The 14390-nt window shown below is 45.6% G+C and overlaps 2 protein-coding genes across 2 annotated transcripts in view; one reads left to right on the top strand and one right to left on the bottom strand.

The window, feature by feature from the left end:
- Positions 1-376: 376 nt before the first annotated feature.
- Positions 377-9902, top strand: LOC129080144 (ankyrin repeat domain-containing protein 40). Its single transcript, XM_054585404.1, has 5 exons — positions 377-625; positions 5386-5534; positions 5914-6396; positions 7918-8099; positions 8613-9902. The coding sequence occupies exons 1-5, from the start codon at positions 492-494 to the stop codon at positions 8757-8759; spliced, it is 1095 nt and encodes a 364-aa protein (XP_054441379.1). The 5' UTR covers positions 377-491; the 3' UTR covers positions 8760-9902.
- A 2688-nt stretch (positions 9903-12590) lies between these two features.
- ABCC3 (ATP binding cassette subfamily C member 3) overlaps positions 12591-14390 on the bottom strand; it is a 50049-nt gene continuing 48249 nt past the window's right edge. Inside the window, exon 36 of the mRNA XM_054585496.1 lies at positions 12591-13157. Coding sequence (XP_054441471.1) covers positions 13049-13157 — 109 coding nt within the window. The 3' untranslated portion in view covers positions 12591-13048. The remainder of the gene's footprint in view (positions 13158-14390) is intronic.

Here is a 14390-nt window from a genome sequence, read left to right as displayed (position 1 = left end):
AACCCAGCAATTATTTTTGATGCCTGGTAAACAGCCTGCGCCAGAGGCTTTTCTGGCTTTCAGATATGCTTTCTTTTCTTTCCATGTGTCTGTCCTCCCTTGAAGCTGTGGGATGGGGAGGTCTAAAAATAGTCCATGAATCACGGCGGATCATATTGTGCAGCAGTTACATAAACAGCCGGCCCGGGCGCCCGGACCGAGAGTAGGAACGGAAAGTATCTGGGTCAGGGTTGTCACTCTGAATAGGGTCCCCCGGAGCCGGCCTGCGGGAGGCGCGGCCAGGGAGGAGGCTTGGGCCTGTGGGCCGGAGCAACAGGGCAGCAGCGGGCCACTGACGGGAGGGAACAGAAGCCCCGGGCCAGGCGCGGGCGGAGGCGCGAGCAGGGCGGGCGAGCCCCGCACTCTCTCCCCATGGCCCGGAGCGGGCCGCGGTGGCGGCGGCGCTGACAGGCCCGGGGCGGCGCGGGCTGGGGCCTGGGGCCGAGGGGAAGATGAGCGCTCTCCTACAGCAGAAGGAGCAGCAGGAGAGGCTGCGGGAGGCCGCGGCCTTGGGGGACATTCGGGAGGTGCAGAAACTGGTGGAGAGCGGGGTGGATGTGAACTCCCAAAATGAGGTCAACGGCTGGTAAGTGGGGAGAGGGGGAAGACCAGGGTCAGAGCAGCCGGCTCGAGCGTGGGGCGGTCGCCCGTGACCTCGGCGACGCCAGCTAAGGCGTGGCCTGGCGCCCGGGGCCTCGGAGGTTGTGCGCTCTTGAAGCTAGTCCTGGCCCCCCTGCCTGGTGTAGTCTGGCGCGCGACCTGCCTAAATCCAGGCCCACGTGGGCTTTCCCGGGCAGCGCCCACCCGACCCCTGGCGTCTCCGCCGCTTCAGCATCCCCTGGCTAACTTGGCCTGAGAGGTGCTGGCTATGGTTCTCACGCTAATCTGGAGCTCACCCCAGTTCAAGTGTTGAATTATTTTGCCATAGATGCTTCTGAAGAACAACATATCTGTAGAGTAAAAAGCATAAGCAACTGAGCAAATGTGAATCTTATAAACTAGCACGATTTCTTTTCTCAAGATCAGAAAAAAGCATCACTTGCATCACTGTTCTGCTTCTCTGTTGCCTCTGCAGCAGTGATTGCTGCTGCTTGTAGCTGCCTGTTGAGGGAAGACGCATTCGTTTATGCTATAGTTTTGCTTTGTTTTCCTATTATAGTTTCAAGTAGAGAATTTAATCCAAGGATTTAGATGCCTGCCTGCAATTGAGTCCTTCCCAATTAAATAAGGAGTCTCATTTTAAGAGCTGTCGGTGGTTAAATTTTTAGTGTTAAATTACTGAATGTGGTATTATTCCGTTCTCTTCATGTTTACATTTAAAGTTTTTATTTGATCCTGCCTATTTTGCTAGCTTAGACTTAAAATAAATTTGCAAGTGTTTTATTTATTTATTTTTTTAAGTGGAATCGTACATTTGGAACTGAAGGGGACATTGGAGATGGTTTCAACTCCAGAGAATAACGTGCCCTAGGTCACACAGCTATTATTAATAGGATAGCCAGGACCAGAACCACGATTTTCTGACTCCTCACAAAGCTATCTCCCTCCTTACCCTAAAAGAAAAAAGCCTGGGTAGCAGTTGAGAAAGCCAGGAAACTGGAGATACTGCTGTTTTGTTTAAAAGTGTTTGCAGACAAGTTTGCAGTTCAGTATGTATCTTGTCTGAGCATTGTTGGGTGGTTCACAAGCTGTGAGTTCCTGTTCTGGCACTGGGAGGCAGTGTTGGGTAGATGAATAAGTGGTCTTTTCTTGCAGGTTCTTCTCCATTCCTGCCTATTGGAACTTCCTGGGGTCACTTCATTTTCCAATTATTTCTCAAGAGTGTTGTGAGCATTTAATGAGATGAAGCATAATATAAATAGCTAACATTTACTGAGCTTGTTCAGTAGCACAAACGAGGTTCTAAGTGCTTTACATGTATTATTCACAACTACTCAGGGACCTAGCTTTTATTATTCTCTCCATTTTACAGATGAGGAAACTAAGGCCCAGAAAGATTAAGTTATTTCCCCAAGGTCATAGAATTTACAAGAACTAATGGAGCTGGGAAATGAGCACAACATTGGACTCTAGACCCCTTTCCTAACTGTAATGCCTGCCACATAAGAGGTGCTGTTAAAAAAAAAAACAAACACTACAGGCCGCAAGGCCCCACGGACAGCAAACCAAGACTTTATTGCAGTTTCAGCCTCTCCCAGAAATGTGACCTTAAACCAATCAGAGCAGGAATTTCCTGATCAAATGAGGTTATCTAATAGGACTTCTGTTGCTCTCCCCCCAACCCCCCCCCCCCCCGCCTTGCAAAAAGTGCACTGCTTGAGGGAAGAAAAAAAAAAATCCTTTCTTGGCTTCTGCTAATAACTTCCTTGTTCCGGTCACTTTCTGCCTATAAACCTTTCATTTTGTACAACTTCTCAGAACTCCCTTCTATTTGCTAGATGGGATGGTGCCTGATTCATGAATTAATAAAGCCAATTAGATCTTCAAATTTACTCAGTTGAATTTTGTTTTCTAACAGTGCTCAGTTAACGTAAGTTGAATCTAAAGTAGTCTCAAGAGGCTTCTTATAGATTTTTTGGGACAGACATCTAATAGACACCTCAAAGTCAACATGTCAATGGTTGAATTCCTGGCCTCCTCTCCTCCTCAACTGCCCCAGGCGGGCTCCTTGGTGTCCTCCTCTTTGCAGCATTGGAGGTGCTGGAGCCCGGACCCTCGGGGCCATCCTTGCTTCGGTCTTTCCCTCACACCCCCACACCCCGTCATTCTGCTAATTCTGCCAGGTCCTCCTTCAGCTACAGTCAGAATCTGACTGCTTCCCACTGGCTCCACCACCACACCCCTGGTGCAGAGGCGCCGTCGATCTGTCCCCTGGATCTTTGCCGTAGCCTCCTAGCTAGTCTCCTCACTTCTACCCTTATACCTGATGGTCTTTTTTCAATGTAGCAGCCAGGGGGATCCTAACTTAAAACGTAATTTGGATCATTTCACTCTGCTTAGAGTCCTTTAATGGCTCCCATCTTGCTCTGAGTAAAAACCCACAGGGTTCTACAGTTTCTGCTCTTCTTCCCCGGGCCCCCTCCTTACCTCTATGCCTCATCTCCGGATCTACCCCTTGCCTCCTTCATTCTGCTCCCCTGGCCTCCTTGCTTTTCCTGAAACATCAGGCACAGACAGCCCTGATTCAAGACCTTTTGTTTTCTCTTCCTTCAATCTAAAATGCTTTTGCTCTCTCATCTCCTTCGAGTCTTAGCTTAGATGTCACCTTGGTGAGCCTTTCCTTGGCCCTCAATTTAAAATTGCACCACTGTATCTCAAAGCTGGGGTGCGGGGGAAGACATCACAAGGAAAGAAATAACAAAATAAAATTGCACCATGCCCTTCTCTGCTTCTGGCATCGCCTAATTCCTTTCCTTGCTTTATTGTTCCTATAGCGCTTAAAAACAGCACGTCATAACCACCAAGCATACTGTTTGTTTTGCTTATTTGGTTACTGACTACCTCAGTTTCTTCATCTCTGAAATGGAGGAAACACTAATAGTGCTTAACTCATGGGTTGTTTAGAGGCTTAAATGTTAATATATGTATTGCTTTGAGACCAATGTCCAGCATGTAAAGCATTATATCTGTTTATTTTATAAGCAGTGTGCTGACTAATGGGATATAAAGATTACCCTCGAAAAACTTACTCCCTAGCATAGAAAAGCTTTCCGTTCTTAGTTGCTCAGTAACCACAATTTCAGCACTGAGACCGGTGCCCAGGGCCTCTGTTGTGAAGTACTTCCTAGCTTGTTACAACAACTTACGTTTCAAGCCCATGCGATAGACATCCACACACAAACACACTCTTGGTTACCGTTTGCCCAGAATCAAGGATGTATTGGATCCTTCTACTCCTAGCAACATCTACCTTGTTCTTGGTTCACTCATTCAGCAAATATTAATTAAGCAGTTGTTTGTCCAAGCAGATATGTCCTTATCTCCATGGAGCTTGTGCGGTAGAAGTCTAGATCAAGATTCTTCCCTTACTTTTCCCAAATTGGCAGTCATTTTGTCATAGAGCTCACCTTAAAGACACCTGAATAATCTAATTCTAATCGACAATTGTATGGAACGTCACTCTGAAACATCAGTGGAGTTGCTCGCAGCCAGCCAGACAAGCCAGCTTTCTGTGAGTCATAGATGTTAGGGTGCCCAGGGTAAATCAGCTTTTTCCTGGAACCAAATGAACTTTCTAGATATTATATTTCCCAGGTGAGTGACCTAATCCTCACTATTGAACATATGTTCTGTTCTTTGCCAAGCCTGTACTTGGCTATAAGCTCTGAAGATACTTATCTCAGTTTAATTAGAGAGTTGGTGAATGAGGATATTTCAAAACAGAGTTGGGAAAAAGTTTTTTTCTTCCATAATATCATTCAGCTTTGACAACTGGGGATGAACTTAGTAGCTCTGAATCCTTTCATTTGTTAAAATGGAGTCTTTGCTGGCATGCTAATTAAATTTCAAGACAGTTTTAAAATAATAGCCCTTCAGTGCATGCATAACCCCTATGTGTACACTCTTAAATAATTACTTTCACTTAAATGAGCCTACTATGGTAGAAGAGTTGTTAAAATTTTGGTTGTTGATGTACATTTTTAAAATGCCTTAGGATTTGAAGTCTGTTTAGTGCCTTACATCTAAGCAGATGAAGGTAGGTTTGTAGCCTTCTGGAGAGAACAAGAGAAGCCAACTATTTTAAAAATGGAAATTTGGAAACTTTTTTTTTTTGGCGAGTGTGAAGGAATGAAAAAGAGGAAAAGGGAGTAACCTACTGAGATTCAGACAGTAATATCTTCTGTAATAATTATAATTTTAGTGTCAGAGCAAGCTTGTAGAGAAGAGATGGTTATTTACCTGATAGTATTTAATCTTCAAGTGATATTTAATGCATATGAAGCAAGAGTCCATAGTCTCTAAAAAAGGAATGCAGCCCTGCAAGAAATATTTTAAAGAGATTGGAACAATCTAATGAACAATACTGATAGAGTAACACTCAGCAATACCATTAGAATTATCTAGCCAGCCAGCCTGGCAGCCTTCTGGCAGCCATTGAAATTAAAGCTCCTAGGACAAATTAGTTTCTCCCAAGGGCCAGAAATGAAATTTAAAAATAAATTTTAAGCATACTAAATATTTTGCTCATCTACTTTCTGAACAGAAAAAAGTTGAGATTACCAGCCTAGTTTCCTGATTCTAGCTGAACTCTCGCACACATTTATTTACTAACATCTAGAATTTGAAATCCCAAATCACTTCTCTTCTTTTTAAATCCCTCTTTTCTCCCTCTTTTCTTTGGGGCAGGACCTGTTTACACTGGGCATGTAAACGCAACCATGGTCAGGTGGTCTCTTACTTGTTGAAATCTGGAGCTGACAAGGAGATTCTTACCACGAAAGGAGAAATGCCAGTCCAGCTGACGTCAAGGAGGGAAATCCGACAGATAATGGGGGGTGAGTCAGGGCTTGGGGGCGGCTTTGGATTTTGTCAAACTAATTTAAGACTTGAGGTGTTGGCTGCATTCTTGATACCATTCAGACAATCAGCCTATTTCTAAAAGCAAAGACTGTATTACTGTGCCACGATAGTAATTCTGTGTTGTTTCTGGAAAGGTAGGCATTATAAGGTTTCATTTTTTTAATCTGTAAAGTTTAAGATGATAAAAATGGTAATCATAAGCCTGATAAAATATTCTTCTTCTTCTGGCGCCAAGAGGCACTAAACACAGACCAAAGTACTTACCATAGACTGAAGGACACCAGCTCTCACAAGACATTCTTTTCTTGGTAAATTTTAAAGGGCTATGTAAAGGTTCTGTGTTTTCTTTTTAAGTGGAAGATGATGATGGTGGAGACAACCTCCCCCAGACGAAGAAGGAGTCAGAGCTGCCCTTCGTTCCCAACTATTTGGCCAACCCAGCCTTCCCTTTCATCTACACCCCCGTGGCAGAAGATTCGGCCCAGCTGCAGAACGGGGGCCCCGCCACACCTCCTGCATCGCCCCCCGCAGAGGGCTCTCCCCCGTTGCTCCCCCCTGAGGAGCCTCCCCTGCTCGGGGCCTTTCCGCGGGACCACACCTCTTTGGCACTGGTTCAGAATGGGGATGTGGCTGCCCCCTCTGCTATACTCAGAACACCAGAAAGCACAAAACCAGGGCCTGTTTGTCAGCCACCAGTGAGTCAGAGTCGATCACTGTTCTCTTCTGTCCCATCCAAGCCACCAGTGTCCATGGAGCCTCAAAATGGGACATATACAGGACCAGCGCCAGCATTCCAGCCATTTTTCTTCACTGGAGCATTTCCATTTAATATGCAAGGTAACCCCTTGTCAGCACACAGCCTCTGCAAGTGGGCAACAATATCCAGAGGTCTAGTGCTTTACTTCCTGATTTTGGGGGGAGGTGTGGTATTTATTCATTTTGAGTATAATTATAGATTTACAGAAAAGTTACTAGTATAAGGAACTCTCTTTACTCAGATTCACAAATTATTTATTAATACCTTCTGCCCTTTTACCTTGAACTGTTTAAGTGTATATTTCCTAAGAGCAAGGATAGTCTCTTACATAATTATATATAGTAAAATTATCAAATTTAGGCAATGTAACCTTGATATATAATGCTATTCTCTAATCCATAGCCCTTATTTAAATTTCTCAACAGTGCCCTTTGTATCTATTTTCACTCACTCCGCCCCTGCCCCTTGCCCCAGGTTACCGGGTTACCGGTATCATTTGGTTATCTTTTTGCTTTAGTCTCCTTTAATCTGGAAAATTTCCTCAGCCTTTCTCTATCATTTTGGACCTCAATATTTTTAAAGAGTTAAGGCCCACTATTTTGTAGAGTATGATTTCCTATCATCCTTTATCAGTTGGCATTCTACTGTAAAGGAGGGCTCTCCATGCTCCACTTATATCAGTATAAACTCATAGATTCATATTCCATTCATTGGGTTATAATTCATTAGTTATTTTGATGTTCAAATTATGTCACATTTACCCAGAGGGAGCTTCTTCAAGCCAGTTCTTGTGTCCCTTAGACATGTCTCATCATTCTTGGAGGACTACCTTACTTTTTCTTTTTTTAATTGATTTTTTAGAGAGAGAGAAACAAACATTGGTTTGTTGTTCCACTTATATATGCATTCATTGGTTGATTCTTGTATGTGTCCTGACTGGGATTGAACCCGCAACCTTGGGGTATCAAGACAATGCTCTAACCAACCGAACTACTTGGCCAGGGCAAGCACTATCTTACTTTCTTGTCCAACAAGATGTTTACTCCCAAAATGAAAACTCCTCCCTATGATTTGAAAACTGTATTCAAATCATAATTAGACTTTAATTTTTAATAATGTTTTTTTGCCCCTTTACTGTGTTTAATGCAAAGAATTTCATATTTTGTAAATATCTTTAGACCCACAATTGTTAAATCTTTTTAGAGTAATTCATATACTATATCGTTTGTCTCTCTTCTCCTTCCCCTACATATCTGTAATTTGATTCCCAAACCCATGCTTAAGCCTTTAATCTCCTTAGTTTCAGCAGCAGAAATAAATTATCCTCTATACAGTTGCGATGGTTGTCCCCTCCCCAAACCACCACCACCCCCCTTTTTACTTTGTGAACCCCATACAGTCTTAAATGCAGAGAGGACAACACAGGACACGGTGCCAGCAAAGCCGAACTGGGCTTGAGCAAATCTCACTGATGGTGCTTAGTTTTTCTCACTGGGTGGTACAGACATGACTAAGTATAACTATCTTCTGAAAAAGATCTTAAATTACATAACCGATTATGCCAGAACCATTCATTAACATTTCTCCCTCTTTTTTTCTAGAGCTAGTACTCAAGGTGCGGATTCAAAACCCATCTCTTCGAGAGAATGATTTCATTGAAATTGAACTAGACCGACAGGAACTCACTTACCAAGAATTGCTCAGAGTGAGTTGCTGTGAGCTGGGCGTTAATCCAGATCAGGTGGAGAAGATCAGAAAGTTACCCAATACTCTGGTAAGAAAGGTAAGGAAAGATCAGTGAAGTATGAGTTATTGGTTGCTTTTTGCATTTAGAAAATACCCAGTTTCCTTCTTGGTTATATGAATCATAGTTGAAGAAATGAAAAGATAATAGAAAAGAAAGAAAAGGTGGTTTTCCAAATGTAATCACTGAGCTTTCTTTCCCTCTACTGGGCCTGTAGAGACACTGCGTTTTTGAAAGTTGAAGGATACCAGAGAGAATTTTCTGAATAGGCTTCTGGCTTCTCAGAGCAGCTGAGTAAAACTGATGCCTACATTGCCTCTCCCTTCAAGGTCTGCTGATCCTATAGCAGCGGCTTTTAAGGGCTTCCACCATCCGGGCCCAGCTCACGCCCCTGGGGGCTCTCCTGTCCTATCAGTGACAGCCTGCCACAGGCATTTGTTTTGCTTTTAGGTTTTAAAATGAGCCAAGATACTGGTATCAACTCAACACAGCATACCAAATATATAGAGACAAGTGGCTTCTCTTAATCTGATTAACCTATTTTTGTTTCAGGACAAAGATGTTGCTCGACTCCAAGATTTCCAAGAGCTGGAACTGGTTCTAACGATAAGTGAAAATACTTTTCTGTTCAGAAATGCTGCATCCACACTGACTGAAAGGCCTTGCTACAACAGGAGAGCTTCCAAACTGACTTACTAATGCAGCAGGCACTGTTCCCACCGAGCGCTGCGGCAGCGCACGTCCCCTCTGGGCCGAGGACAAGCCATCGATCTAAATGCCTTGGATGCCCGGGAGGGCCCCTGGTGCCCCTGAATAGTGTACATTAACATTGTTCTGCCAAGGTAGGAAGTCCCTGACCCCCAAGCAGTGGTGCCATTCTTCAAGCCTCTTGGTGCACAATAAACCTATTGCTCGAAGCTGTGAACAGTGGTCTGGGAGGCAGAAGCTGACCGTTTCTACATCCAGTGTGTTTTACATGTAGCGTGTTAAGAGAGTTGTCCAAGCAGAATCTGAGAGAGAGTGAAGCCTACTTCTAGTCATTCCTGTTGACGGTGCACCTGAAGGGCCGGGATGTGCTTTTCTTGGTGTTGCGTGCTCACAACTCTCCTGAAATGTGAACCGATTCGAGAGGAAAACTGGGGAAACACAGGTACTGGACAAATGGGTTTTAGCGTGACTTGTGGCTGTGAGGTTTCCTATAACATATTTATAAATGTTACTCAGGTTAAAAGTATTTAAGAATACAATTACCTAATTGTAAATATGCTGTTAACCAAAAGAGCTTCCCCTCCCCTACTTTTTCCTTTGTAAACACTCATGACTGCTTCTCTGTCTCTAGCCAGCCGTTGCCTAGACAGCCATCTCTGCATTAGCTCCCCTTCCTGGTCACTAGAGGGCTCTCCGATGCCTTCCAAAAGAGCAACCACTTTTTTTAAAAAAATATTTTAATGAAGTGATTCCTGCCATCCCCATTTAATTGCACCACGTGAGAAGAGCACAAACATTGCCTGTCCATGTTCTCCACTTTCATTTTCCACTAGAAATGAAAAGCCGTTTCTGAGACTGAATCTGTTGCTGTTTTAAAGGTTATTGTGGGAAACTGAACTAAAGGAGTTAACGTATTTATTTTTGTATCAAAGAGAAAGGTTATTTTGAAATTATTAGGATTTTTTACAACTCCGAAATCTGTTGGTTTTGTAAATGAATTCTTTGATCTTGGGACTCCCCCACGATCCCCACCGATCCACTACTACCCCCAACAAAATTGAGTGTGAGTCTCCCAGGCTCGTCCCGGAAAAAACAAATACACACCCAATTAAACTCTTGATCATGGCATAAGAATTGTTTTAAAAGAATGCATTCAAGGATTCTTTTCCTTTCCTTCAGTGTCATTAATGTTAAAAGAAAAGCCACTGTCATGCTGAAACAAACAGTTTAACTTTAGAAATAAGAACGAGCACATAGACAGACAGGAGAGCAGGGCTTTGAAGCCAGCTGTTGCAGAGCATGCCTGCTGTCTTAAGAAGATTTTTCCCATAGTGCCTATAGTTTCTAAAGAAACTTAACCTCCTGTGTTAATTTTATGGGAACACGATTGAGAGAGAATGTGCAGAAGGTGTCAGTGGAAGGGAATGTGGTGCTAAGATGACGGCCTCCCGCTGCTGCCCAAATGCTGAGCTGAGGCTGAGGTGTTTTCAAGGCCAGCTTCATGGAGTCACTCTGTTCGGTGACTTAGTCTGTGTTCCAGCAATTACTGATGGTGACTTACCCTCGTGTAGCGTTTGCATGGCGGAGTGAAGGTCACTTACCACTCCTTTTCTCTGAAGTACTTTAAAGAAACCTCCATTGTGTTTCAACCAATCAGAAGCTAGTTTACCTAGACACACTAACCCTTTTTTCCCTTTTCCTTTGAAAAAAAAAAAGTTAGTTTAATGATAAAACTAAGATTCGTTCTATCTCGGAGGAAATCAGTTCATTATTAATTCATGTCCAGACCCCTGGGGTTGAAACTCTTGCAGCCATCCAGACCAGCTAGAGAGTCAGAAGCAGTGGGGGCACCTGGCTGGGAGGCGGCCTACAGAGGACTTGCTCCAGGACATTTTCAGGGCTTAAGGAACACTGGGAGCCAGGAGCTTGGCGTCTCAGGTGAAAGATGAACCTGACACTGGCCTCTCTTCTCCTGTATCAAGTCCTCTGTGGTCCAGTGACTCCTCTGTATGGCAGTAGGATAAGTCTGCACAGTTGCTGGTGGGTGAGTTTAAAGTCTTAATCTATGCATTCAGAGAAATATTTTTATATGCTTTGTGTAATTTATAACAAAGATTTTTTTTTAGCTTTGTTAACTGTGAATTCACCCCTCCTCCTCCACTGCATATTTAAAGCATGTGTTCACACTGTGCGTAAACATTCACTGAAGATAATTTTCTTTGTGCATTGCTGACTGTTCAAATATAATAAGTTATTAAAATTAAGTATTAACTGACCGAGCCCATAGTCTTTCATTTTGGGCTCCTAAACAGCACTGCATTTCTATCATACGGGGATCGAATTGTTGGACAGTCCCAGGGACAAGATGCCCTGGAGGAAGAATGGAAGGGACCGGTCCCTACCCGAGCCCCTCCATCCCGCTGCAGCCACGGCGCTCAGGCCCTGTCAGTGGCACCGGCGACAGATACCTGCGCGGTGCCTCTCCTCTCAGTTTGCAGCAGTCAGCTTCATTTCCCCGGAGCAGCTGAGCCAGCTAGATGGAGGTCAACCCCTGTTAACCACATTTTTTGATTATCCTATTTACTTTACACAACAGGCCTCTCCTTGGGGCTGTCAGCACCTGTCAGGGGCTCAGTGAGCTCAGAAGCAAACTCCCAAGACCAGAGAGGAAATAACAGCTTTACACTTTCAGATCTTCAGCTGAGAGCGATGCTGAATGAATCTGCGTTTCAGCTAGAGCCTCACAAAGCAGATGCCATGCCAAATTGGTCTAATAAATCAGGGAGCATATAGCAGAGACCTTTTCTTAGCACCAAGCAGAGGAAGAATAATTTGGGCATCTGTGCTTTCATACTTGTTTTATCACAGGGATGGAAGTCTTCTTCCATACACTCATAAAACTCCCTGAGCCAAAAGAGCCTGCCCCCCCCCCCAAAAAAAATGTGATTAACCTTTAACAAATGGTCCTGCAGCACGGACTGACCCAATGCACAGAGTGCAACTGGATCAAAGGAGCCGTCTCCACTCCTACTGCAAACCATTGAGGGTGGGGGAAGAAAAAACCGTCACACACAACCTGTCACATCATACCAAGAATAAAGACTGAGGAAATGAGAGAGGAGACCAGACAACTTAGCGAGGTAACAAAGAGAAGAGATCCATTCCAAATACAGGGTCTCATGCAGGTAGCCTGACCCGCAGAAAATAACAGTTGGCTTGCTCAAGAAAGGAAATTTAATTCACCCCGCATCTTGTTGACCAGCCTGGGACTGTCGGGGCAGGGCGACCCCTGGGCTGCCCTGTGCTCCTCCCACGTTCAGCTTCAAGCGGGCTGAGAAAGAGGGATGACTCGGCGGCCTCCCTGGTTGCGGGGACCTGTCTGGGACAGATTGCTTAAAGGAGCAAGGACATTGAGCACCATGCGCTTTGCAGCCCCTAGAGAAGCCGGCTCAGAGGTCTGAGGGAGGACATAAGCGTGGAGGTATTCACGGCAGCGTTCCCAAGAGGCTGCAGGTCAGATTTCAGGGGCTTTATTCCTCACCTTTTTATAGTATCTGCACAGCAGAGCAGGAACTGCTGGCAACAACCCATTGAATTTTGGCTGTGAAGACAATGTTTCCAGCCCAAAGCTCTTGGGTCCGAAGTCTTCAGAAATTCCAGCCATGTAGATGTGTATTAGAGTCCATTTCTGCCTCTCTCCCTCCCTGCCTCTTCCAAAGGTCCTAACCCCAACACCTGTGGCCAGGCAGAGAAAGCCTACATCAAGGTCTATGTTCTGAACAACCTTCATCTCACCCGTGCTCCATTTTTAATGGATTCAGGCCAGCACACCCGAGTACAGGACTTGGTTCCTAGGGACGGACTGACCCGGCAATCTTCTGTTCCAGGAGGAAAAAGCTTAATTTAAAAAAAAGAAACCCAAAAAACAAACCTTTAGAATAGAGAATATGAAAAATCATACAGGGATATGGAGGTCATTCCATGAAATTTCTGCAAGCCGTATAGTGGGAAAATAACACGAGACTGGGAATCAGGAGGCCCGGGACTAGTCTGGGCTCTGCCGCAAACCGTCTGACCTTGGGCATGCCGGGCTCCTCTGGGGCCTCGCTTTCTCATCTGGAGCATGTAGCATGATTATCCTGTAAAGTGCTTCACAGGGGCAAAAATCTAGCAACTGTCCCCAGCAATTGCTATCAAGTCCATTCTGCAGACGTAGTTGGTGTCCTTTCCGTTTCTGAAGAAAATCGAGAATGGCCAGGAGGAAATCCCAGGAATATATTTCAGGCAAGTCCAGCGTCTCTTGCCATCCCGTAGAAGATGCCTCTGGCTGCTATAAGGTTGGTTGGAGAATCAAATTCAGCTATTGTCCCTTTGTCCAGGACCAGGACCCTAGCCAAGGGAAAGAAGCGGTCAGGTCTCTGTCAGCCCAGACCTGGCCTCATAGCCCAATCCTGCCCTTTTGGGTACTTCTCAGGCCCTGCAGTGACATGCCAACCCTCCCACTTCAGTCAACCCACCCAACACAGCCGCTACGCCACATGTGCACACTTGCAAGCCTGGTTATTTTAGCTGCTCCATTTGCTCTCCTGGCAAATGAGGTAGTTTCTGGGATCAAACACAAGGTTCCTATTCATCTCTGCTAGTCAGGTATCTGAAAACCTTCCCTAATGAGCCTTTCCCCTCGCCAGGGTCGCAGAACTGTGCGTGGGGAGCCTCCGACCTGTGTATTGGGCTCTGTGTGCTTCCATCCGCTTTGTGCCAACTCACAAAGGCACGCGGCAGGAAACCGGGCTGCAGTAAGCCCTGACACTGGAATCTGGGGCTTTGGCTGCAAATCTGGCTGCTGCTGATGGGTTGCTCTCTCCCACCCCCCCACCCCCCCACACAGTGGCTTCGGATTGGATTATCCCACCAGCTAATCACAGGGTGCACCTGGTACAGGGCCAGCAGGCTGGCCCCCAAGGGGAGGCCAGAGTGTAAAACCCCTGCCCCCCCAAGCCTGGGGAGATGCCCCTGGATGGGAGGGTGTGGACCACACTCTGTTTCCCCACCTGCGGGGTGCCTGGAAACATGTTCTGGGAAGGAGTGTGTCTGTGGACATCACTGCTTGAACATTTCCCATACTGGAGCGCAGGAGCCTGTCCCTTCCTTCCGGGGGCTTCTCATTGCATTTAGGGTATGGGATGATTTACCCTGGTCCTAGAAGTGCAGCATAGCGGGGCCTATCCCTCTCTCCCCCCCTCCTTGGTTCTATGGCCCTCTTTGCCCTTTGCACTCTAGCCTCATGTGCCTTCCTGCCTCAGGGCCTTTGCATGTGCTGTGTCCGTTGCCTGACATTTTCAGCTCCATCCCCACCCCATCTCCTCCCCAATTTCCCAACTCCTACTCATCCTTTCGGGCCTGACTGGGCTTCCCTTCCTTGGGAGAGAAAGTGTCCTGGCTGCCCTGGGTAAAGTGGCTTTCTCGCCCTCAGCCCCTTCCCGCGGACCCCTGTTTCCTTCCCTTAGGCTTTAATTACATGTTCAGTTGCATCATTATTTGATTAATCTCTGTCAGCCCCACTAGGATAAATAACTCCCCACCCAGTGGGTAGGTTTGAGCCTTCTCCCCTCAGGGCTGCTG

The sequence above is a fragment of the Pteronotus mesoamericanus genome, unplaced genomic scaffold (assembly GCF_021234165.1).
Source record: "Pteronotus mesoamericanus isolate MK-2021 breed Mesoamerican mustached bat unplaced genomic scaffold, CSHL_Meso_final contig_84, whole genome shotgun sequence".
Taxonomy (NCBI): Eukaryota; Metazoa; Chordata; class Mammalia; order Chiroptera; family Mormoopidae; genus Pteronotus; species Pteronotus mesoamericanus.
This window is presented reverse-complemented; position numbering and strand designations above follow the sequence as displayed.

Bases quoted from the DNA above. Each gene is read 5' to 3' on its own strand.
- LOC129080144 (XM_054585404.1), top strand. From the start codon at position 492: ATGAGCGCTCTCCTACAGCAGAAGGAGCAGCAGGAGAGGCTGCGGGAG. The intron at 626-5,385 runs GTAAGTGGGGAG...TCTTTGGGGCAG, and splicing joins CAAAATGAGGTCAACGGCTG to GACCTGTTTACACTGGGCAT. The intron at 6,397-7,917 runs GTAACCCCTTGT...CTTTTTTTCTAG, and splicing joins ATTTCCATTTAATATGCAAG to AGCTAGTACTCAAGGTGCGG.